Source organism: Octodon degus, unplaced genomic scaffold (assembly GCF_000260255.1).
Source record: "Octodon degus isolate 3935 unplaced genomic scaffold, OctDeg1.0 scaffold00200, whole genome shotgun sequence".
Taxonomy (NCBI): Eukaryota; Metazoa; Chordata; class Mammalia; order Rodentia; family Octodontidae; genus Octodon; species Octodon degus.
The window spans coordinates 3200482-3226343 of record NW_004524776.1 but is presented as its reverse complement, the minus strand read 5'-3'; the positions used below and the strand labels follow the sequence as shown (position 1 = coordinate 3226343).

Sequence of the window (25862 nt, the reverse complement as noted above, 5' to 3'; positions counted from 1 at the left end):
ATCAGCCTGGGACTCTCCAGGCAGGAAAGACTTGGTCTTTTCCAACTTCCACTTCCTACTTTAGCACATAGTAGGTGAATGACGTGAAATGGCTGAAGGCAAATAGTGAGTATTACAAAGTAACAATGGAATTTGGTACCTGCTACGTGCAAGCACTAGGCACTTTCCTTTAATGCCTGCAATCCCAGCCTTTGGGAGGCTGATGCAGGAAGATGGTTACAAGTTCAAGGCTAGCCTGGGCTACAAGGTGAGCTGAAGGCCAACCTGAACAGCATAGCAAGACCCTGTCTCAAAAAGACCCTCCAAGAAGTGAGTCATCCCCATCTTACAGATGGGAAAGCAGAGATCTGAGGTGTTTGTGACAAGGCCCACCCTGGGCAGGACCAGGACTCAAGTCCAGCTGTTACTGCATGAGTAAAGGGGATCCTGGGAGCCCAGCAGGAAGGCCTGGGCTGGGGTGGGGACACATGTGAGAAAAGTCGCCTTGCAGAGGAAGCGGCTGGAGGGGTCGGGACACATGCAACCCCCGCCCTGCATCTGCTTACCTGGAAGCCCACCAGAATGCGGCCTTGGAGGGGAAGGAGGCCCCGGCCTCTGGGCACGGGTTCTGCAAAAGACAAAAGACAGCACAGGGGAGGACTCTGGTTTCTCACTCATGGTGCGTAGCTGACTTAGGTCAGGAACACAGGGGACCTCACCCAGCAGGGACTCTGCAGGCTTAGTAGTTCCTGGTACTAGGGAAAAGGGCCCGGTCCACAGGACTGAGCACATTCACAAAGTTAACAAGGAATAAGTTTCTCCCAAGAACAGCCGCTCTTATACTAAGACCAAGATGTTCTCAAAGCAAGGACCACGCAGGCAAAAGAGGGGGAGCTCTTGGCTGTCTGTCCAAGCAGATGTTGTGCAGAGGGATCAGCCCTGTCAATTTTGTCAGCTGCTCTGGAAAGACCATATGATCTAATCTCTTCACTGACAAGGCATGAAGGTGCCCATTTCACCATATCTTTGCCATCACACCTTGCTGCCATATTTTAATTTTTTTTTTTGCCATTCTGATAGGAAGAAAAAGTCCATTTACAGTTTTAAATAGATTACTCAAACATTTGAGTTGTTCTTGTTATCATTTTTATTATTTTTTAAATGTATTTGGTATAGGGTCTCACTATGCAGCTCAGACTCCTAGTGATCCTCCTAGTGAGCCTCCCCAGCCCTGGGATTATGGGTGTATGCCACCACCACGCCTGGTCTCAGTGGCTCTTGGCATATCACAGGGTAGGGCTGGTGAGGCATGTGGTGCCATGGATCAAACCCAGGTCCTTGCACTCGCCTAAGACAGCACTTAGTCCGCTGAGCTATCTCACTGGCCCTCGTCGTTGTTTTTATTGTTGTTTTCAGTACTGGTAATTGAACCCAAGACCTTTGTACTGACCTATACCCTAGCCCTTTATAAAATTTGTGTATTTCGAGACAGGGTCTTGCTGAGTTGCCCAAGCTGGGCTCTCTTACGGTTTGTGTCTAGTTGTCCCCCCAAGGTCTCATGCAGTCATGGGCCAGACTTCTAGAGTTTGTGGTTAACTCATGAACCACTGGGATTATGGGTGTGAGTGCTACACCCAGCCTGGGGCAGACAGCCTGAATGCAACTTAAGGGAGACAGACGTGCTCTCTGCAGCCATTGTTGCCACTATGCTTCCCATTTGATCTTGCTGTTTTGCTGTTTTCTGCCACCATGAACATCTGCCCTCTGCCATGTGCCGTCTGTCTTGGAGCCAGCTGAGTATGGACTGAAACCTCCACTAACTGTGAGCTAAATAAACTTTCCTTCCTTCATTTTGGGTGTCAGGTATTTGTCCCAGCAACGAGAGAAGAGTAACTGAGACAGGCTCGAACTTGCAATCCTCCTACCTCAGCCTTGTACTGTGCTGCGATTACAGGTATATATCATCAGGCTTGGCTCATTTGAGTATTTTAAAAACAAGGTAGGTCAGTATCTTCCCTAGATAATTTGTTCCTGATTTTACAGACTACTTGAGTTACCTGGTGAAAATTCTCATTGAGCCTATATTTCTGCAGAGCACAAACCCAGGCATCGTTTCCCAGGCATCTGTGTGTTAGATGACGTCCTTAATAGCAGCTGCCCTATGTGACTGCTAAGCATGGGGACCAGAGCTGCTGCTCATTAAAGATCCTTAACATCCAGCTGAAGCACAGGGCAGGGCAGCAAACTATGTCCTCTAGACCAAACCTGGCCCACTGCTTGTTTCTATGAATAAAGTTTTATCAGCACACTGCCCTGCTCATTTGTGTGCACACTGCCTTTTGCAGCTTTTGCACTACAGAGGCAGGGTTGGGGCAGGATGGTCCTATGGCTCCTAACGCCTAGATTTTCTATCTTACCCTAAACAGAAAGCCAAACACTGGCAAGGAATCAATGTACAAATTCGCATTTTGCTGAATGGCTAGGTGAATAAAAAATAAAAAGCCTATGGCCCAGTTCAGCTTGCTCTGGTCACATCCAGAGACAGATGCAGGAACAAAGAGGGCCCTGGGTTGGGACCTGGTGACTCACAGCCAGCTGGGGGTCTTTTCGGAAGAAGGGAGGCTGATCCACCAGGCAAGACAGCACAAACTCAGCCACGACCAGAGACAAACACAAGTAAGTGGACAGGTGGCACAGGGGGTCGCTCTGGAAGTCCTGCAGGAGAGAAAGCAGAAGCCTCAGTGAGTCTGAAGCTGTGGGGAGGAGAGGCAGCAGACGGCGCCCTCAGTGGAGGAAGGTAGAGGCTGGACAGGGTCGCCATGCCAGGGGCAGCATCCAGACGGGGACCAGGGCCGCGGGGCTGGGGTGATGAAACTCAAGGATGCTTGGACTTTCTCTTTTGCCTAAAGGAGATCACCTCTCCATCTCTGCCCCCCTCCTGACCTCCTGTCCGACTCCCTCGAGGCACCTCTGGTTGACAGAGAAGGGCGCTGGTTTTACTGTGCCTCTATTCTACCTCAGCACACACAGTGTTCTCCCCAGGCTCTTTCCCACCCCGACCGCAAGGGTTACCTTGCGGCATTTCACTCCTGGGGAAATCACAGCTCAGAGAAGCCACAGCACTGGCTCTGGGGCACGCGGCCTGTCTGATTCAAGTGGGAGCTTGCGCTGCCATGTGCCGTGACAGCCTCATGTTCCTGTCCCCTCTTCTGGTCACAGCACCCAATATCCTCTCCCTTCTGCTTAGGCATGTGGTTTGGGCAGACCTGACTGCACCCCTGGGTGACCAGCAGACTGACACCTGGTGGCGAGCACCTTCCAGCCACTGGAATCATTAGGAAGGGACAGTGAGAGCTGGATCCGCACGGACAACCCCAGGGCTGCTGCAGCAGAACCGGGGCCTGGAGCTGCTGGAGGTCCTTCTTGCAACCCCAGGGAGCGCGCAGCCAAGGGACAGGGAGAGGCTATGTGGAGGTATTCTCCAAGTGCCCAGGTCCATTGCGCCAAGGAGAGCCCATAGGGGTGAGCTACTGCAGTCACACACTGATGCTATTCCTCTGATTCCTTTCCTTTAAGCTAATGTGAGTTGAACTTGCATGCTTAAAATAAAAGCCCTCATTTCAAACCAGAATTTCAGAATAACCTGTACATTCTTCTGGATTGTTCTTTTAACAGACAGCAGGAAGTCAGTGCCCCACATTGCCCACCGTACCATTTTGATCACTATTTTGATATTGGAAGGCTTGTTCTGAATACAGGTGAGATCAGCGTGGCCTCTGTGCTCTGGACATGTGTGATCCTAAAGGAGTCACGCCTTTCACCCAGCCTCTGTCCTCATCCACAGTGAGTCCATAGTGGAGCTTGATGGCACATGCCTGTGATCCCAGCACTGGGGAGGCGCAGGCATGAGGATTTCTGAGAGTTGGGGTCAGCCAAGGCTACACGGTATGTTCAAAGCCAGCCTAAATTACATAGCAAAACTCTGTCTCCAAAAGACCCAAAAAGAAATAATAATAATAATAATAATAATAATAATAATAATAAATGGGACTGGTAGACTTTACAGCAGAGCATAAATGTGACTCAGTGAGAATGTGTGTGTGAGTGCTTGCTGCAGTATGGGCCAGGGCGGGACTCCCTGCCATTTCTGCACTGTGCTCCCAGCAGCCCAGCTAGAAGTCAACCATGAGACCCATCCTTTATAACCTAGTGGGTAGCACATGGGGTTTCCAGTATCCTCATTAATTAAAACCGGTTGCTCTTTTTAAAAATCTGTCCCTAGGGCTGGTGAGATGGCTCAGTGGTCTAAAGCACCTTCTTAGAACAAGCATAGCAAAGCACAGGGACCGCGGTTCAATCCCCCAGCACCACATGCCAGCCAGCCCCACCCCCTGGTGGGCTGAGCTGGCCACACACACACACACACACACACATACATAAATAAATAAAATTAAAAAAATAAAAACCTGTCCCTGTGAGTATATCTTCAAGTAACGTCATGTAACTCAGTAGTGTCCCAAATTTTCTGATCAAGGAAATTATGGGGCCAAAGAGGAAAGTGATCGATGATGTAGAGTGTGCCTAAGGAGAGTCACATGGAGAGAAAACATTCTCTCAGGCTTTCACAGAGAGCATGTTGGCCAAGCAATGGACATGACTCATCAAATGGCTGACACTGACAAAGGATCTACAATCTGAGGTACAGGATCTCAGGATAAATCCTGAGGGGATTTCACTGACCTTATCAGACCCAAAAGCTACAACTCTTGTTGCATAGGTCTGGCTTTATCTTGGTCTTAACCATCCAGCAGAAAAGTATAAAAACGAAGTATAAGAAGTAAAGCCATGCTGTTATGTTGAGCTGTAGGGGACTCAGGTCAACAATTTCTGACATTGCCAGTCAAGCAGAACACCCAATGCTATTATGGACTACTGGACTCTTTTAGAATATTTTGCTGAGTTAACACACCTATAATATTCAAATGATGGAACTAAACAAAAAAGGAGATACAGATGAATGTCCATTTTGTATCTGTGTATTCAAAGTGGTTAGGATAGATATATAGTTACATTCTCTTAATGAAAAGAGGGATTTGTTCTAATAGAGTTTGTAAATAGGATATCATGTCTGCATCTTGTACAGCAATTAACCACTAAGAAGAATGTATGCAATGTGTTAATTATTGAAACTGTCCTACCAATTTGGTTTGAAAATGTCTCATCGCTATTTGTTTATCAATAAAATTATGGAAGAAAAAAAATGTGGAAAATCAAAAAATAAAAAATAAAAATCTGTCCTTGGGCTGGGGTGTGGCTCAGTGGTAAAACACTTGCACAGCATGTTCCAGGTCCAGGGTGCCAACTGCAGCACCACAAAAAAAGTACAAGGACAGGATGTTATTTTTCTGTTGCTCCATTTAGGAGCAGGGCAGAGTAACTACCGGGCATGAGAAATGATGGTCTGCAGCCTGCTGCAGTGGGATCACTGGTGTCCAGGTGGCTTCTCCTACCCAGGGCAAGTGACTCTCAACAGGGGCATGGTGCCTCTGGAGGATGTGCGGTGACAGCTGGAGACACCCTGGGCTCTACCATGTAAGAAGGGGCTGTGAAATTGGTACCCAGCAGGTAGAAGTAGGAGCACTGCTCTGCACCTCACACAGAGAAGGACCACCTGGGAGGGGAGATGGGGGTGAGAGTGTGTCCAGCCATGATGTCACCAAGCTGAGCCTGTGAACACCTAGTCTAGGAGGCCATAGCCCTGTGATCAAGGGCTTGCCTACATCCACCCAGGCCTGCATTCATTCTCCAGAACTGCTAAGGGACCAACAACCATAAAATCTGGCTCAGACAATATTTTTTTTTCTCTTTGCAAATAAAATGATCCGTTATGTCTCCTGATATGGAACTGCTGCTTCCCAAATCTGAAAACTGTAATAGAAGTGGCTGTGTGAAATGTGTGTATAAATACAGATGCGGGGAATGCAGGGGAGGACACCCAAGTGAGGCGGGGGACACGTGTGTGTAAGAAAGAGCGATGTGCATGTGCCCGGTGGTATGCATGCGCCGGCCTGTGCTTGTGCAAGGCATGAATGGGGCAGTGTGTACGCAGCCTGCAAATGGAGCATGTGATGTGGGTGTGTAAGAAAATGGGAACTGGTGTTGCTAAAGGTCTGGGCGACAGGATGGACGAACTTGGAGATGATTATATTAAGTGAAGTAAACTGGGCATGGAAAGACAAATGCCGTGTGAGCTTACTCATGTGTGGAGAGGGAAGAAGTTGAACGCAGGGTGGGCATTGCCAAGGGCTGAAGAGGGCACAGGAGGAAGCAGAGGGCAAGAGCCGTCAGGAGGTACAGTTAGGAGGAGCACCCACTGGCATGAACAGTAGTGTCCTGAATATTCCAACTTGGGAAAGGGCTGCATGCACTCACCAACTAGAAATGATGAGGGCGTGAGGCAACACAAGCGCTAAGTACCTGCTCTGACTACTACACAATGTACATAGGCACCAAAGCAGCAGCTGAGGAGGAAGGTCATAACTTTGAGGCCACCTTAAGCAACTTAGAAAAACCATGGCTGGAATTTGAAAGGGTTGGGGATGTAGCTCAGTGGTAAAGCACTTGTCTAGCATATGTGAGAGCCCGGGTTCAGTCCCTGTCCTGTGAGAGAGAAAACCCAAAACAGTCACACAGTGCCCCACCACTATCTACAATTATTATGAGTCATTTTAAAACAAAACAACTGGATGAGCTCATGGACACTCTGAGGGGAGGATGTGCTTGCGTGTCTTCACGTGCTGGGCTGCATGGCTCCACAGAGAGTACAACTCCTGTGTGGAAAGTCCAGGAAAAAGAAAGGGACCCTGGTTTCCTCGTTTCCCCAGGTGGTCCTGGGCTCCACTTACCCCACTCAAGGCCTGCTGGACAGTGCTGGCAGCTGGGAAGAGACAACAGAGCAGCCAGTACCCAAATAGTACCCCGGATGCCTGGATGCCCTTCTTCCTCTCCACGTGGACCAGGAACATGGCCAAGCTCTGGGCAAGAAAGTCCAGGAGAGCCTGAGAAGGTGGGGAGGGGCACACAGGGAAGGCTCCATGTGTCCCGTGCTCCCCACCCATGCTGGCGCAGCAGCAGCCAGGTCCTTTCGAAGAGGTCATTACCATGGTGGTGAGCCACACTGTAGGATGAATAAGAACGTTCGGGGCCTGGGGCTTCCCCTGCTGGATTCTCCACAGAGGGACAACCACATTGAAGATGCACAGGAGGATGAGGGCAAAGCCAAGCACCTGGGGAAACAGCTCAGATAAGGCCATGGGTAACTTTGGACGGTGGCGGCAAATTGGAAGTGACCTCAGATCCAGTTGGGTGGCGGTTCTGCAGAATCTGCAGTGGGGCCCGTAAGGAAGCCACACTGGGAGCTCTCAATGTGTCAGCTCGAAGAGTGCAGCAGGGACACTGCAGACCAATCCCGACTGCACAGCAGGTGACTACAGTGCCATAAGAAGAACGCAGGACGGGACGGTACAAGGTGGCTCAGGAAGGAATGAACTTTGAAGAATATTACTGTACCAGCTTGGAGGACAAGATGAATGAGCAGAGAGGCTTGCAGCCAGAAAGCCAGTGTTTATCAAACACACTAAAATAAACACAGAACAATTTTAAAACTTGTTCTGTAGATTTGCCAGGCGGAGCAACACAAAATTAAATGCATAGCTGGGGGGAACTATAACTCAGTGGTAACAGTGTATGCTTCACATTCACAAACCCCTGGGTTTTATCCCTGATCCCAAAAATAAAGTAACATAAAATAAATTAAAATTTAAAAAGGCCATCCTAATGTGGCCCTAAAAAGACCTTGTGCACCCCAAAAGTACCCATGGTACAGTGGAAAATGGCAGGTTATGTGTGACTGTTTCTATGTGTATGGATTTTCATAATTACGAAATCTGCCCATGGGAACTTTGTTCCGCTTGGCTTATCTCTGTCTCCTCTTCAGTATTGATCTGTGTGATGAGCAGGTTCTCCTCTTGTCACTACCCTGGGCATTCCCCGGTAGGCGGAACATTCATTTGGGCATCTCTGCCAGGCTCCAGTTTGCCCTCTCCCCACTGTCTGGCTCCAGCCTCCCAGAGGCAATGGCTACCATTTTGGCTTTGAAGAGGGGGGACATCCGGAGGTAGCCCCGGCCATGGCGGTGGATGTAGAGGAGGTAGAAGGGGCCAAGCACCCAGAGGTACAGAGGGGGCACCCAAGCCCCTGCCGCTTTCAGGAAGCAAAGGCTCAGCTGGTGGAAAGCAGCAGGTTCTGGCTCCGTCTGGTTCCATGTCTGAAAAGACAGCAGGTGGGGAGGAGCTTAGATTGGTATAACACTGGAGTCCCAGTCTGACCCGTCCAGAGGGTCAGGCAGCATTCTGAACTCCTAATATTTACATACACATGTTCCAAACCCTTTCTGGAGCACCTTTTAATTCCCAACTCTTTTCATCCTAACATCATCAGCTCTACAAGCTAGACACAACCCTCCTACTGATTTAGCAGACAAGGAAGCTGAGACCCAGAGGGGCTCTGTAACTTGGCTGGTGCTTTCCAGGGGGCAGTGGTGGGGCTGGGATCTGAACCCAGGGAGTTGGGTCCTGGATTGGAGGGAACCTGGGCCCCATAATGCGTCCTTGGCACAGACCGTACCTCTGGGGAACAGTCCTAGGAAACAGGGAGCACTGTTTCCATACCACAGACCAGGTAAACTGCTTCCTCCCAGCCCACACAAACAGGAACGCTCCTCTCAGGAACACAACGGCCCCAAAGCGGGTCTCATGGAGTCTTGATCCGTGACTTTTTAAAATCCCATCCTGGGGATTGAACCCAGGACCTTCACAGTGAAACAACGAGATGCACTTCCTACCCGTTCAAACAGTTTTAAAATTTGGAGACAGGGCCTCCCTAAGATGCCCAAGGTGGAGGACCTGGCGATCCTCCTGCCCCACCTCCCAGAGCACTAGGTCACAGACAGCACCACCGCACCCAGCTTTAGGTGTGATGTTTATCTGGACCCTTGTGCTGGCCCCCTCTTATGGACAAGAAATCAGTGAAGTTTAGAGTCCTCTGCCCCTCCCCTCAGGGCCTGTCTCTAGTTCTAGCTTCTCCACTCACCACTCGGGGCCTCAGTTTCCTTTCCCGTCAATGGGGATAGAACATTTTCTCCAAGAGTGATGTTGGGTGGGTTAGGATTGAAGCGCGCAGCACAGCACAGGCGGAGGGCCAACATCAGTCTGATTACTTGAGGGTCCGGTGGGGGGCGCCACCCCACCGACTCCACTCTCCACAGCGCTTTGCTGGGACTGGATCCGGGCCACTGGAGGAAGCCAGGGAGTCAGGGGCTCCAGCAGATCGGAAGGCGCTCCTTGGGGGTGGGACGAGTTTGGGCACGGTCCACCAGGTTTTTGTTGGGAAGGGCCAAAGCCCCTAAGCTGGGAGGTCCCAGGACCTTTGAAAAGTCCTGGGCTTTGCACGGATGTTCGGACTGTACATGCATAAGGGGCCCACAGTTTGGGGTCTCTCTACACCCCAGGTTTGCAGGCCGAGCTGTCTACGACTGCCCTAGCGGTTGAGCTCGGGCAAGGGACGGAACTCACCCCTGGGCCGGCACAGGGCTCGCCCAGCGCGGACATCGGCTCCTTGCGGTCGGTCCCGGCGGCGTCCCGTGTCCGTCTGTCCCCTCAGCCTAGCCACCGTGCTCTCCCGGGCAAGGGGCGGACTCGGGAGGGGCTGGAGCTCAGACCTGCCAGGCCCGGGGCAAAGGTCTGACTGCGCTACGGGGGAGGGACGGCCCCGGGAAGAACGAGGGTAAGTGGATGGGAGGCCCAGGCCCGCACCCGGGGAGGCGATTGTTGAGGCGATTGTGGATCGTTGAACCCCCGAAGGTGCAGCGACACCCCACACTCCCCAGCACCCAACAACAAGTTCCATCCCAAATGCCCCAAGCCCTTTAGATCCAGCAATGCCTAAAGTTTATCCTAGTGGAAGAAACGACAGATGTAAACGTGGTTGTCATTGGCGATGTGGCCACAGCCAAAGAGAATAACCATAGGGTGGGTATGAGTGCCGGAAACACAGTACATGCTAAATAAGTTAGGTATTATTTTTATTTCTCAGACAAGGAGGGGTCTTGGTATGTTGCCCAAACTAGCCTCAAACTCTAGGCTCACAGAATCCTCCCAGCTCATCCTTCGTTACTGTTAGTGTCTTACTAATCACTAGTTTAAAATGCCAATGCAGAAATATATTAATATGCCAGGTGATTGCTAGTGTGAAAAGAGATGATCGTACAAAATAGGATATGGTGATTTGGAAAAAATACAAGAGAAGGATGTGTCTAAATTGGGGAAAATGGAAAACAAAGTAATTTTCTTTCCTGGGGGGGGGTGAGGATTAAACCCTGGGTTTTCACACTGAGCTAAATCTGAGCCCTTTTAAAATTTTGAAACAGAATCTGGTTAAATTGCTGGGGCTGAGCTCAAATTTGCTATCCTCCAGCCTCAGCCTTCCAGAACACTGGAACACTGGTGGGGAAAGCTGGGGGACAGGCACAGAACAGTAAGGGCCTTGGTGAGGTTTCTGGCAACCCCTGACAGGAAAGAGTTAAACCTCTGCCAGACAGCAGTTAAGAGAATTAGGGAGAACTGATAGGCTGTGGGCTCCAGTTGCCAGGGACCCAATTCTGTTGCCAGGGCCTTAGTTCATGCTTGTGCACCTCCAGTTAACTACAGAGGAGATAAAGTGGAAAGGGGCTCAATTATAGAGAGCCCACTTAGTATCTCTAGTAACATATGTACTCATACCTGGACACTCATGCACCTACATACAAATGCATATATATCTTTACTAACTGCTAATGTAGCCTTGAATATACAGTTCTCAAAGCTGTCACCTGACAGCACAAAGATTAAAGAGAGCTTACCCAAGAATTTGCAGGTAGGCAGGGGAAAGGGCCAGATCAGGCTCTCAGAGCTCAAAATAGACAAGCAAGTTGTAACAACTCTCAGAGGGTTCAGACCCTTTTTTACCATATAGTAAAAGAGGCTAAGAAAAAAACCCTGAGCAGGCTGCCAGCTAGATAGCTCAGAGGACAATTTCGGCAGAGCGCAGTGGCCACCGCAGTTCCATTACCACCTGCCGTGCCAGCCCTGCCCCCTGGGCATGCTGAGACAGCGACTGAGACTGGGTACAGTGGCACACCTGTAACCCCAGCACTTGGGAGACTGAAGACAGGAGAATCAGTACAGGTCCAATCTACGTAGTGAGACCCTGTACACCCTATAACCCCGTCCTAAATTTATTAAACAAACAAACAAAGAACAAACCCTGAGCACTGGCTCCCAGCTCCTTACCTTATTCTGATAAGATAACTCTCTCTTTATTTTTCTTCTTTTTAAAAAGCTTTTTAAAATTATAATTTTATTTTGAAGAGTAAAAACAAGAGCAAGAAAAAAACAAAAACAAAGACAGAAACTGGGTAACATAATGCATACATTACAGATTTTCAAAATAAGAATAGCTGATTAACAATGATATATTATCTATTTATGTCATCAGATCTGTTGCTCAGATCTCTCCTCTTTCTAATGAAGTGATTTTGTTTGTCTTTGTGAACTTATATACCTAAACTTACCTCTTTTTTTTTTTTTTTTTTTTACTGCTGTCAAATTTATGAACCCTAGATAAAATCTGCCCACACCAGATGCAACACTGGGGTAAGGCAAGTACCACCATGCTTGATTGGTCCTGAGTTTTAAAGCAAGATGTATGGCTTGTGGCCAAGTTCAAAGCTACTGGTTCTTTTCAGAAAAGACTCCATGAATTGTTACAACATATGTGTTAATAAAAAAATGGGAATTCACTAATGTGGGAATCATGGGGATACTACTTTTCTTTCTTTTTTGGGGGGAGGGGCAACAAATGTGTTATGAGAAAAACTTAACTCTTTCTAGCAGACAGGCCTTGGCATTCTGCAGGAGTGAATAATAAAATCCTGCTCTGTCTGCCTTGCTTCTGTAGGGGCAGGCAGTCATAGGCAGAAGCAAAGGATAAAATAGTATCTCATTAAACTTTAATAAAGAAGTTAATAGGAAATCTAAAGACAGCTTTTGTCTTTTTTTTTTTAATTTTATTTATTTATTTATTTGAGAGAGAGAGAGAGAGAGAGAGAGAGAGAGAGAGAGAGAGAGAGAGAGAGGCCAGCTCAGCCCACCAGGGGGCGGGCTGGCTGGCATGTGGTGCTGGGGATTGAACTTTGGTCCCTGCAGTTGCCTAAGCTTTTCTAAGTAGGTGCTTTAGACCACTGAGCCATCTCTCCAGCCCCAGCTTTTGTCTTTGCTGCTAGACTCCAGCAATGAGAAGGACAAAGGTAGAGAGAGAAACCAAACCTGGGATGGCACCATGTAACAACATTAAGAATTAGTGAGAAGGGTCCACAGGCAAAACTGGAATATAACCAGGAACATAAAAGTTCAGGTTACCCAGTGCCCCTGTGAAAACAAAAAAAGGGAACAGCCACATAGGAACTCTTATTTAATATATAAAACACATGCCCTCTTTACTTAATCATTAACGTATCCCATATAATTGACGGTTAATTCTTACTTTTCTTTAAGCTCCCGTCCACCCATCACAAATGGACTGGACAAAATCTAAGGACCAAGGGGCTGGGGAGATGGCTCAGTAGAATAAGTGCTTGTCTGGCAAGTCCAAGGACCTGAGTTCAATCCGCAGTTCCGCAAAGAAAAAAAAAAATCTAAGGACCTGAAAAAGTGTTGATAGAGGTGCTCAGGGGAGGAGCAAAGACAGCTAGGGAACCGCTCTGAGGATGACAACTTCCAGATGTCCATGTGGGGGCGGGAGAAATCACTAGTCCTAAATAAAAAGGAACTAAAGACAGAAATCCACAGGTGTTTACTTCTGATGCTCCCCACTCTTCCAGAATAGCTATCTTTTCCCCATCTTTTTTCCAAATAAATTGGCTTCTTTTATTTTAAACTCAGCCTCTCTAATTCATGACTGAACCTGAGAATTTATGATCGCAGCAGAATCTGAGTAGCTGCAGGTTGCAGCAGACAGTGGCATGGCATGGCAGGGTGTACAGCCCTCCTAGATGTGACATTACTTTAAATCTCATCCTCCTCAGTCCTCAGCCTCACCTCTCACAGAGCCTCTATAGCATTGGTTCGCTGAGACCTGCCCTCCACTCCTTTTTGGTACTGGGGATTGAACTCAGTGCCTTAGCACTGGGTTACCCATCCACCCTCAGGCTTCTGATCCCAACCCCTTGAACTTCTGTTCAAGTTGCCCAGCTGGAATTTGAACTTACGATCCTTCCCACTTGGCTTGCCCATCTTTTTGAGTCTCTCCAGTCTAGTGTGGGGTCTTGGCGCCCTTCAGCTGTCCTCTTGCCCACATCTTTTGGAAGAGGAGACTCACAATCAGGGTCTGTCTTGAAGCTGAGTGTGGCAGGTCTACCATTTACACGGACATTTTATTTTGCTAATTTGAGGTCGTTTTGGTGGAGCAATAGAAATTATGGGGAAAGTAGAACCCTTCTCTTTCTACAAGCCACTCCCAAAGCCCACTGACATTACCACCACCCTCTTGGGTTTTTATTTCTTGGCATGGTTGAACATGAATTTCAGGCAGTGGTCCAAAAATCAGAAGAATATAGAGGAAATCAACTGAGGTGAGCAAAACACAGGACTTCGGGATCCAGGTCCCTACTTTCTAGCTCTTAGAACAGCCAATGGCTATATGTGAAGAGTTCTAGATGAGCCCTTTTCCTCTCTCTGGTCTCTGCTTCCCATTACATAAAATGAGAAGCTATTACAGACTGCAATGTTCCAACTGGACCTGATTCTCCCAGCCCCAACCTGATGGCCAGCAGAAGCACTGTTCTCTGCAGGAAACTCAGCTCAGCACCTGAGACTGTTATCAGCAAGCACAGGATGTTGTGGAGGACATAGGATAGGACAAGGAATTTTGTAGGTCTTGGGGACATACGGAGATGCCTGAAAATTTACACTGGACACCCAGAGATCTTTGACCATAGATGCTTACTGGGATCTTCCCACCTAATGTCCCCTGCCGCCTCCTCTTCTCCCTACAAAAGGTACACACTGCTCTTTATTCAGGGCAGATGCTTTTTTCCCACTCTCTGCCTGCGTGCATCCAGGCACAAGCCTGGTGGTCTCTGCTGGTTCCTTCTTCCCTCCCCCCAGATGTTACGTATGTTATACAAAGCACCATGGATTATCATGGTTTACACCCCCGATGATGCTATAAGACAATCCAGGGGTTCATGTTTAGAAGGACAAAAGTCATGTTGCAATTATGGTCATAAAGAACAAGCTCCAGTGAATATACTATGTAAAACATTTCTCTGCATGACACTAATTGAGAGCGTGCTGTATTTGGAAGAGGGAAGCATGGCCGGCAAAATCTTCACAGGGGTATCAAAAGAATGACAGTTGACCACGGGGCCACGATCACGAATGTGGCTGACTTCTGTTTCTTCCCATTTTACAATATGGATACTTTGATTAACAAATTATTGTTTTTTCTAGTTGTGATTTTGTTTTGTTTTTTCTTTTCTTTCTTTTTTTTTTTGTCGGAACCAGGAATTGAACTCGGGGCCTTGTGCTTGCCAGGGAAGCGCTTAACCTACTGAGCATCTCCCTGGCCCCTCTAGTTGTGATTTTTTAGTGTAAAGTAGTATTAGCTTTTGAATTTGTGTCGGTACATGCACACTTCGCACTGCACCACCAGAGGGTGAGCAGAGTCCTCCAGTCCTCCAGGGGGCACAAGTGGTCCTTGTTCTTCACTGCGCATGCGCCCTAGCTCTTTCTGGGGGCCTGGGCGTGGGGATCTAGCACGCTTGCGCGCGGCGGAGGCGGAGTGGGCGGCACCTGGGCTGTTCCTTAGCAAAGAAGAGGAAGGAGCCGGCTAGCGTGTGGTGTGAGGGGCGGGACTCGGCGGTCTGCAGAGGGTCTGGATAGGGGGGCCGGGCCATGCGGGCGGGCCGGGGCGCGGGGCCACCGGGCTCTGCGGGGGTCTTCGCCACTGTGCTGTTACTGCTGAGCGGCGCGGCGCCAGCGCGCGGCTCCGAGGACATCGTGGTGGGGTGCGGAGGCTTCGTTAAGTCGGACGTGGAGATCAACTACTCGCTCATTGAGGTGAGCGTCCTCCCCCGGCCCGCCTCGCGGTGTGACCCTGCGCCAGTGGCTCGGCATCTCCGGGCCGCGATGGCCTCGCATCAGACCCCCGGCAGCTTCCGCCAGCCTCGCGCTGTCGGAGTCCTTCCCTGTGCGCACGCGGTGCCCAGCGCGGGCTCCGTCACCTTTCGCAGGCGCGCTGTGGGGGCCTCGCGCGTGGGGTTAACAGCGGGCCGGGGGCGCCGGACCCTCGACTCCCAAAGCCCAAATTGCAGATCGCCAAAGTACAGACCCCGACACCCTAGAACCCAGTCCCCTTTTATGGAAACCTAGAACCTCGTTCCCGCAAAACTAGGACTCCTGAAACTTCGATCTTGCAAAACGCATTTTCTAGAACCTGGAGACAGATGTTACTTATTAAGCGCCACAGCCCAGGAGCCCCTGCCCCTGCCCCTCCTCAGTTCCCCTCATTTCCTCTTGGGTGCTTTTAAAGACCATAGATTCCCATCCCATAGATTTTGACTCAGTGAATCATTATTGGAGTCTCAGGCTGGAATATGTCCCCTGGTGTCCCTGACTACATACACGCACCTTTTCCCTTCAAAAAGGAGAGTTGGCAGCTGCCCTGGTTGCCTTAATAGGTAGCTTTTGGAATTACACTAGAAATTTGTGTAGGCGTTTTGAAAAATTAACTTGTAAAGCTTTATTAGGTGATTATTAGCCCGAGAGATGATGGCCCAGAAAACTTCTAAGAGGAAGGAAAGGGGCTGGTTGGAAGTAGGGGTGAAGGACTCTTGTGAAGGTAGATGAGAGGCGAGTGGAGGGAGGGTTGGTCTTGGTTTTGCTTAGGGGACTGATGGGGTAGCGAAAGGGGTAGGAAATGGGAGAGGTAGAGAGTATGTGCCTGGGAGATAATTAAGAGGAAAGTAGGGGCGAGGGAAATGTTGAAGAGAAGGGGTGAGGGTGGGGAGTCTGCAAGCCCCTTCGGGCTTCTCTAGTGATGGTGATGAAGGATTGAACCTTAGGGCTCTGCAGAGCAACTTGCTGGGAACTGCAGGAGGGTATGAAGGAAGTTGATTCCACACCCCAGAATCCTTTTTGCTTGGCCTTGTCCCAGCTACCAGGCTTTCTACTTTAAGGATGGGAGAGAAGCAGCAGAACCCACTACCATGATTTTCTAAAAAAGAATTACCATTTTCAGGGCATCTATGTCTGCTGCTCTTATCCCCTTTGCACTGTAAGGGTTCTTAGGAGCTGCTGGGCACATGTTGCAGGTGTCCAGGCTGAGACCTAGACTTAAAGCATGGGGCATTTCAGAATCTGCCTTGAAAAGCATTTGTAGTATATAGGTTTCTGGGGCCCTGAGAGAAAAGAGGAGGCAGATAGAGGCATCTGCAAGCCCAAAACTAATAGTAACTTTGAGAACAGAGGTTCTGTGACCCATTATGAAGTGTGCTTCTTGGACCCTAGGCTGCCTTTCCACATGGTTGGAGATGCTTATTCTTTTGTAATTTCTGGTTATGAAATCAGACGTTTCATAAATGTAAACCTTGACATATGTTGGTATTCTGCATCCTGCTCTGTACGTCGTAAAAGATGTAAACAGGGTATGTCAGTCATCTGTTGATTCGGTTTTCTGTGTTAAAACACAGCTACCTTCACTCTCCAGCCTTCTGTTTTGAGTGTTTTTGCATCATTTTCATTTTGTCAGCAGCTGTTCATTGATTTCCTGCATGTACTAAGGCCTTGTTGCAGTGGGGGAGATAGCAGTATAGTGAGTAGATCAGACAGAAATCCCTGTTGTTAGGGATTGTTTTATGTTGTGGTACTGGGATTTGACCCAGGGCCTTTGCACTGAGATACATCCCCAGTGCTTTTTTAGTTTTTACTTTGAAGATAGGTTCTCATCAAGTTTGTAAGTTGCCCAGGCTGGGCTCAAACTTGTGATCTTCGAGGCTCAGTTTTCCAGGTATTACATGCATGTCACTATACCCAGGGATGTTCTGTTCTTTAATAATGGTCTGTATTGTTAAAAGGAAAAATCATGCTGGTATTTTAACAATTGGAAGAAAAAAAAAAAACAACAATTGAATCTCACATTAAAAACTTGATTCTCTGGAACATGAACTGATCTCTGGGCTACAGCACTAGGCATGGCATGCTTAGTGCTCTGCGTGCTGAGGAAGAATGTGTTGATGTGCCTCGCAAGCACTTTAGGCTGGTGAACTGTGACCCCTACGTATTTACCTGTATTCCTCTGAAGAAGTACGACAAGACTGTCCCAGGCTTTGTGTAGGTGTAAGCTGTTGTGGTTGCCACCCACAGAGAACTTCCACTCTACTTGTTTCTTCACACTGTTCCTCTCTCATGTGTGCCACTCTGAGTTATTGCTTGGCACGTTATCTTAGCTGCTAAGAGTGGACTCTGTCATTTCACATCTTGGTTCACGTTTCACATTTTAGAGGTCAGATTTTTAGAATTGGGTCATCAGACCCAATTGTGTTCTCTTACAAATGTAGAAACGGAGGCTTACTGATTGATTGAGCCATACAACAAGGTCAGAGAATTTTTCTAGAGCTTACTATATGCCTTGCTGATTACATTGTTTTGCCTTTTTCAGAGAATAAATTAGTTACTAAGAGCTACGTTTTTTAAAGTATGAACCCTGTGATAGGTGCTTAATATACTTTGATGTGGATCTTTAGCTGCCATGAGGGTGGGTCCCTTTTTATCCATGAAGAAAATGAACCTCTGATGGTGAAATGACTTGCCCAAGGTCACTCAGGGTGCGAGATCCCTGATATGGTTCTTGTTGGCTAAACAGTTCTGCTGATGTTCAGGACAATGAGAGTTTTAGAGCATCCTTGAGGAGAGGACGTATATTAATGTATTAGTATATGTGACATGTCTGTTTTGATCTATTTTTGTTCTGAGAACAGTAAAGATAAAATTGCGTTTCTAGGTCTGTCTGGGGCTAAAAATGCAGATCCTCAACCCTCATCCCAGACTTTCTAATTGAGAAAATGAGGTGAGCCCTAAGAATACTGTGCTTTTTATTTTATGTGCTGCCTTAGTGCGCTGTATGTATGTATGTATGTATGTATGTATTGTATTTGGTACAGGGTCTCACTGGGCACCTCGGACTGATAGTGAGCCTCCTGTTGTCAGCCTTTTCAGTGCTGGGATTACAAGGGTGCGCCACCAGTGTGCCGGTCCACACACTATATTTTTTTATTGAGCACCTTGCTAACATAAGAAATTTGTAAATTCATCTTAGACTCAGAAACTTTACAAATAATAAAGAGATACTCACTAAAATAAGAAAAGCGTTCAAAAACAAGACTTGGGGTAGGCTTTAAACCATTTTTTTCCTTTTATTTCCATGCTGGGGCTTGAACCCAGGCCCTTGTGCATGCTAGGCAGACACTCCCACTGAGTTATGTTCCAGCCCTTTAAAACATTGAATCACATTGTTTTTGGTGGTGACTTTGTCTTGTTTTTCTTTGTCCCTGAAGCCCAGTATTAATGACTTGTGTATAATAGGTCCTCAGTAAATCCATATAGAGTGAATGTATTCAGGCATAATGTAGTTAATTATAAAAGGCAATATTATGACCTCTGTTTTCTTCCTTTTTAGATAAAATTGTATACCAAGCATGGGACTTTGAAATACCAGACAGACTGTGCCCCTAACAATGGTTACTTTATGATTCCCTTGTATGATAAGGTAAGAGGAAGGAACTTCAGTCTTCACCAGTATTTATTTATTTATTTATTTATTTGTACCAGAAATTGAACTCATAGCCTCACTGTTGTCGGCCAGGTTCTATGCCACTGAGCTATATCCCCAGCAACCACTGGTCTTTTCTGATGAGAAATAATTATGCTGCCCTTTCCCCAGCCAGGAAAGAGGCCTTTTCTACATAAGCAAATAAATGCTCATTTGTCTTGTAAATGATTTGTGAACTATGACAGTACTAGCCAGATTCTGAGGGAGACAACTTGCAAACTGATGCGGTTGAATGCCCTGGCTCCCCACGTGTCTGGAGACATTTTGATTATCACAGCCGTGGAGAGGTGCTGCTAAGTAGAGGCCAGGAATGAGCTAAGTGTCCTGCAGTGCCACATAGGACCACTTAAACACAGTAGTGCCGGGATTGAGAAACTCAGACTTGACAGAACTCAGCCAGTAGCCTAAAATACTGTTAAAAAATTATATAAGGAATATGTGAATTTATGAACTTTGTGGGAAAAAACCCTGAGGCCTTTTGAGTTACATGAAATGAATTTGTACCCTTGCCCCTACCACCTCCCCTATAGCCTCTGATAAAAGATCTGGTGTATATCCCAATAGGTTGGTTTCTCTCTGCTCGGTGAGGCAGCTATACAAGAGCACATGTGCGTGTACACGTGTGTAAGCACACAGATACATGTGTACAGAGTTGTGGGTCCTTGCATAGTTCTACTTGCACGATTTCATCCTTAAATTTCAGCTTTCTTTTTTGTGCTTACTTTGATAACACATAAACTAAAATAAAATTTCAGCTTTTTATTTGGAAATACAGATTCATATGAAATATTAAAAAAATAGGTAGTTTTGACTTTGATTTTTAAAAATAGAAAGGGAATCTGACAATAGGAATTATTCTGCAGTTTGATTCCCCCCTACCATAGTAATGATAATATTACTACAAGGAAATTTGAGTTTTTTCCTTGCCTTTTTAAAATTTTTTTTTGGTACCAGGAATTGAGCTCATGAACTCGTGCTTGGCAGACAGGTTCTGTGCTGCTGAGCTACGCCCCCAGCCTTCTCTTGCTCTTAACATTAGTCTGTATAGGCCTATGTTGCTGCCTTTTTAGGGCTACCTTGAATGTGGAGAGTCAAACCCAGTCTATAATTTATTTAGCTACTTTTCAGTTGATGGACATTCAGACTTTGCCCAATTTTTAAATTATTATTAACAACCCAGCAGTAAATATTCTTGAGCTTACATCTTCATGCACAATGTGCTTAAAGGTAGACGAGTTGGGCCTTGAAATCTGTCATTTCTTTTTTTCTTAAACTTAACATGGATCTCAAGAAGCTAGTATTGGCCTTGTTGACCTTGTGGGGTTAAACCCATTTTAAGGAATGATTTTTAGGCAGGGGAGATGGCTCAGTAGAAGGGCCTGAGTTCAATCCCCGGTTCCGCCAAAAAAAAAAAAAAAGGGGGGATGATTTTAGTTCCTAAGAGTGTGTGTTGACGCTTCCAACCTTAGGCACGTGGGAAGTTAATAGAGGCCTTCGGGAATACTTTGCATGTGGTGTCAAAAGACAAGTGGCTGAATGTAGTGTTTTAGAACTCACAAGTGGGCTTTAGCACAGCATCTAACTTCTGGAGAGAGTCTAGGTGCTAGCCTCAGCTCACAGCCTCTGAAGGGAACCTAGGAAATGTCACCATTTATGCTGCTTATGCTGAGTATTTCATTTTATCAGAATGATTTTAGTTTAACTGATAGCAGTAAGGTGCATTAAACTAGTCATCAGTTCCTATGCCTTTATGTTTAATTTTCTTTCTTTTTATTTTAGGGAGATTTTATTCTAAAGATCGAGCCTCCCCTAGGGTGGAGTTTTGGTAAGTGAGCTGAGTAACCAGACATACCTTGTGCTGGATATTAGTTTAGTTTGCCACAGTACAGAGACTATTAAAATATTAAGAATCTATTTCTGGTGTAGCAGAGAGCTCCCTCTGCTTTTGTCAGTTTAGCTTGATTTACCTTAGATCTGCCTTAACATTGCCTGTCTTCTTGCTTTAAAATAGGCATTTCTAGTGTGGAATCCCTTTTAGAAAACTGCCTTCACAGTGTCATTCAGTATGTGGCAGCGGAACAGTACAGGTGCTGAGTAGGGATTTAGTTTCTGTCTGAGGCTGGCTCTTTTTTAGGGAGGATTCTTTCTTTTTTTGTAAGTTAACCATATGTTTAAACATTGTGAGATTTGACTTTAAAATCCAAATTTTGACTCTTAGGGAACCAGGAGATCTGACATCCTTGGGCCTCCCTAACCCTTGACCTTGGGCAAGGTATTTCCTGCCACCCCTGACTCCTGACTGCGTACTGTAGTGTTACAGTCTTTACAGTCTCTGCTTTTCAGAGGTACTTGGAGGAGCAGTGGGCCAGCATTAGTTATTCCGAATGGCTAGCATGCAGTTGGCATGCACTGCACTCAGAACCAGCATGCTGCAGATACACACAGGTTCTTCCAACTGTCTGTTGCACCTGCTTTCAGCGGAGCTGTAGAGTTAGGGGTGGACTTGAGATCAGACGAGAGGCTTCCATTTAGATATTTCTGGCTGGTCGTTTAGAAGATTTGGGTGCATTGTCCCTCATTTACAGACTGCGGAAGGAGCAGGCTTGCCTGTGTTAGATTCTCCTCATGAGAATCTAATGAGCTTGCCAGCTCATTTGGCCAGGAAGCAAATCTTTTCTTTTCTTTTTTTAAGCAGATCTTTTCTGAGCTTACAGTCAGAGGTACCTGAAAGGGGAATCCAACCCAAGTAGTGGTAGAAGCAGGGGTCACACATTATTGGCCTGTATGTTTTGTTGGCAGCCTCTTTCCTCCTGCTGGTGCTTTTTCTTTTGATTAAAAATTTTATTGAGTTATAACATACTGAGAAGTGTACTGAACAGAAGAGTGTGCTAATTTAATTTTCTTTTCCCTCCCTCCCTCACTTCCTCCCTTGATAAATTTTCAAAAAGTGGACACACTCAAGTAACTGATGCCTAGATAATGGGACAGGACGTTTTCAACACCCCAGCAGCACCCCAACCCACCATTCATTATTGGCCCTGCCTCACCTACAGTGACAGCTGCAGGGCCTAATATCAGCCATGTGTTTAGGTCCACCAACCATGGACTTCATACAAGTGAAATCACGTAGGGTTCTTCTTGGATCCGGTTTCTTCCTCTTAGTGTTGTGCGTAAGAGTCTTCTGTATTATGCATTGTCCTATTTATCGTCTGTCAGAATTCTGATGAAGGAGTATAAAACAGTGTATCCATCCTATTGCTGATGGGCATTTGGCTCACTGCCCAATTTTAGCTACTAAGGATGACACTCTGCTGAAAGGGTTTTTTTTGCATACGTTTTGGTGTGTGAGAGTGTTTTTGTTGACTATATGGCAAGAATGATAGAATGGCTAGGTGATAGAATTTTTTTTTTTAATTTTAAAAATTAATTTATTTGGTACAGGGTCTCGCTACTCAGCTTGGTCGCATAGTGATCCTCCTGCCTCAGCCTCCCAAGTGCTGGGGTTACACGTGTGCACCACCATCCCCAGTCCTGGGGTGTTAGAATTTATAATACTCAGTTGAAATACAGGAGTTCTAGTTGCTCCACATCCTGGCTGGTACTTAGTATGGTCAATCTTTCTCATTTTAGGGCTTTTTCATTTATTGGATGTGATAGTATTATGTTGTGGTCTTGATTGTACTTGTCTGCTGGCCAGTGAGATGGGCACCTTGCTGAGGTGCTTCTGCCTGTTTGCCATCCTCCTTTGTGGATACTTGTTCAAGTCCTTTGTTCCCCCTTGTCTTCGAGTCTTCTGCTTTGTGTATGTGTTCCTGTGCATGGTGTGAAATTCTTCCTTTTACCTGAAATTCTCAAGACCTTTTCATTTTTTTCTAATTATTTCATATTCTTAATCTTTAAAAAACTTGACCTTAACCCATTATGATGAATTCTTCAGTTTCCTAGAACAGTTGAATTAATTGCTAATATTGAAAATCAGAACATGGTGCTATCTATATTCCCATTGTTCCTGAGAAGCTGGAAGCCTGGGCAACATAGGGCCACGTGGCAGCAGGTGGCACAGGTTGAGAAGTGGCTGCCCCTTGTTCCCTGTTAGTTTGCTGCTGTTTCTCCCCGGACTTGCTCACTCCTTTCCACCCAGTTCTTGTGACATTAGAGTCTGCGGCCCTGAAGCCACGTTTGGGGGGTCGTGCTGCAGCTCTGGCACTCATACACCATATGCCTTCAGGAGAATCCTTCCAACAGTCTGTGTCTCGGGTTACCTCTCCGTGAACTGCCTCCTGGGATGGTGGTGAGGGCAAGGCTTTGTGGTAAACATTCAGCAAATGAGACTATTGGGCAGTCAATTTTCTGTGGGACTGTAAGATTTAAGTTAGCTGAAAGACTGCTTTTACACTCTTCTTTTTTGTAAATATTTGTTCCACTGGGACAGGAAACCAGGTGATCAGGGAAAGGGTGGGAGGGAGACTTTCCTGTGTTGCCTTTTTACTGGTGGGTTTTGAATTACGTGAGTGTACGAAGCATTCAGAACTTCATGAATACAGGAGCCTAGCTATGAAATGTGTTTTACTTAGCTTCACTGTGACCCAAGACTAAAGTTGCTGTCTGTCTTGTTCCCTGTTCTCTCCCCCTTATTCCTCAGAGCCAACGAATGTGGAACTATATGTGGACGGTGTCAATGACATCTGCACGAAAGGCGGGGACATCAACTTTGTGTTCACAGGATTCTCTGTGAATGGAAAGGTTTGACTTTGGAGCTTGCTCTTTTTCACTTTGCTGTGTAATGGGAACTGGGTCTTCTTTCAATCTTTGGAAGACCAGGGTGTTTGAACTTGAGGGTTTTGATCCTATTAGGGCCCCACAGATGGACTTCACTGGGGCTGTGACCTCTTCCTTCTGTTGTGGGTAGAGCAATGGGCATTTTTAGGGGTCAAGACTTAGGCCACTGGCCACAACCTGCCCTCAGAGTAAAAGTGCTGGGAGCAGCCTTTTATAGTGGTATGGAATAAGAATCAGGACTGTGACCTTTGCCATGGCTCTAGGTGAACTGAAGTGGCTTCCTGCACACAGGTGGTGCCTTTCTTCTGCCCTTCCCCAGGGAGCAGTCTCAGTGTTAAAACTAAACTCTGGGTGTTTCTGACCTCTTCGATAGTCTGAATCCAGGGTGCTTAATCTGTACCCCCTCTACTTTCAGGCTCAGTGAAGAGCTTTGTTTTTCAACTTCTGTTCAGTGTGTAGGCTTCCTTGCCCCCATGGCCTCTGGGTGGGGTTGTTTCTCTGTTACTTTCATGTTAAGAGTGAGGGCCTCAATCTCCACTTCATGTGTGGGGTTCTTATGAGAGATGGTGATCTTGGGTATCTGGTTTTTGTTTTGTGAAATAATGGTGCATCCTTAACTGAAGGTATCATAAATTCAGTGAAACAAGGTGTTTCCGTGCTGTTGTTCCTTTCCCAACCCATCTTCAGAAAGGGTACCCGTGATTTGTGACATCTTTCCAAAGGGGTCCTTGACCAAAGAAAGTTCCCAGCACCTTGCAGAGAAAGAGAGCTTTGCTGCCTGGCAGGTCCTAACCTCCTTCTCCATACAGGTGCTCAGCAAAGGGCAGCCCCAGGGTCCTGCAGGAGTTCAGGTGTCTCTAAGAAATACAGGGACGGAGGCGAAGATTCAGTCTACTGTCACACAGCCTGGTGGAAAGTGAGTGACATCTTGGCACCCAGCCTCAAAGCTATAGTTGGGCTGTGATGGGGTTGGGGGATTTAGAGACCTGGCTCAGATTATATGCCCTCTTTAACTTTCAACAAGTTCGTACCCTTCAGTGCCTCTCCTGCTGTGCTCTGGAAGTCGTTTGATATATCCAGCCTGATGGGATGATTAAGTGCCTGTTCATACCCCTAAAGGGTCTGGCACTTCGTAGGCTTTCATTTAGCAGTTGAGGCTGTGCAGGAGCCTGGTACCCCATGTCTGAACCTGGCTCCTCCATTTGGTAGCTCTTTGATCCGGAACAAGTTACTTAATTCCTCTATGCCTTGAGTTTCTTCATTTGTCAGTGATAATTGTAGAATCTGCCTTCTACAGTTAACAGGAAGATTAAATTAACAATACTGATTCAAACCACCTGCATGGAATCTATATGTAATAAATTTTTGCTCAATATAGGTTAGCATAGTTATGATTTAAAGACATCATTTTATCACCATTACATCAAAATGATTACTTAATTAACCTTGCTGATTGAAATTTGAAGCACTTATTTAATGGCTCTATGTAGTTGAGTTTAATAGTTACCAGATGTGCTGAGCTTAGTATCAAACTGATAATTTTGAAAGTGTTCATATTGTTACTTTAGTAAACAGAACCATCTAAATAGAAGCTCATAATGAATTTGTTAAGTCATCCAATTTAAAAATTATTGTTAGGGCCAGCAAGATAGCTCAGCTGATATAAGTGCCTGCTTAGGGAAGCGCAGGGACCAGGGTCCCTGGCACCCCATGCCATGCTGGCCTCTCCCCGGGACGCGCTAAGTGGCCGTAGAGTCCGGACATGGTGATGCATGCCTGTAATCCCAGCACTGGGGAAGCTGAAGACAGGAGGATCTCTGAGTCCAAGCTGAGTAATGAGACCCTGTACCAAATACATTAAAAAATTGTTAAAATTCTTTCATTTTGAAATAATACTTATTTCTGTTTGATTGGAGCCTCTGTAGTCCTTTTCTGCAGAAGGAAGTGGAGCTGTTGGGGTTAATTCAGGTTGGGTAATGTTCCTTTTCAAGAATACTTGGGAACAGAACTGTCTTGGACTAGGAGGGTTTTTTTTTCTTGTTTTTTTTTTTTTTTCCTGTCTGTTTATTTTTGCAGAGCTCTGGGTTATTTGTAAATAGGGCTATCTTGGGGATAGGACC

At 46.6% G+C, this 25862-nt stretch overlaps 2 protein-coding genes across 4 annotated transcripts in view; one reads left to right on the top strand and one right to left on the bottom strand.

The window, feature by feature from the left end:
• Nucleotides 1-9702, bottom strand: part of Abcc6 (ATP binding cassette subfamily C member 6) — a 57842-nt gene extending 48140 nt beyond the window's left edge. For both annotated transcript variants that reach the window (XM_004644504.2, XM_023704686.1), the window contains exons 1-6: nucleotides 9612-9702; nucleotides 8123-8305; nucleotides 7140-7265; nucleotides 6885-7013; nucleotides 2569-2694; nucleotides 546-607 (exon numbers count right to left, since the gene is read on the bottom strand). In XM_004644504.2, the coding sequence (XP_004644561.1) occupies nucleotides 546-607; nucleotides 2569-2694; nucleotides 6885-7013; nucleotides 7140-7265; nucleotides 8123-8305; nucleotides 9612-9647 (662 nt within the window). In that variant the 5' untranslated portion in view covers nucleotides 9648-9702. The remainder of the gene's footprint in view (nucleotides 1-545; nucleotides 608-2568; nucleotides 2695-6884; nucleotides 7014-7139; nucleotides 7266-8122; nucleotides 8306-9611) is intronic.
• Nucleotides 9703-14904: 5202 nt separating this feature from the next.
• Nucleotides 14905-25862, top strand: part of LOC101576446 (nodal modulator 1) — a 54170-nt gene continuing 43212 nt past the window's right edge. Inside the window, exons 1-6 of one of the 2 annotated variants that reach the window (XM_023704664.1) lie at nucleotides 15117-15194; nucleotides 18136-18201; nucleotides 18811-18900; nucleotides 20743-20788; nucleotides 23606-23706; nucleotides 24552-24658. In XM_023704664.1, the coding sequence (XP_023560432.1) occupies nucleotides 18880-18900; nucleotides 20743-20788; nucleotides 23606-23706; nucleotides 24552-24658 (275 nt within the window). In that variant the 5' untranslated portion in view covers nucleotides 15117-15194; nucleotides 18136-18201; nucleotides 18811-18879. Of the gene's footprint in view, nucleotides 15195-18135; nucleotides 18202-18810; nucleotides 18901-20742; nucleotides 20789-23605; nucleotides 23707-24551; nucleotides 24659-25862 lie in introns of both variants that reach the window. The other variant, XM_004644491.2, reaches the window with a different exon arrangement.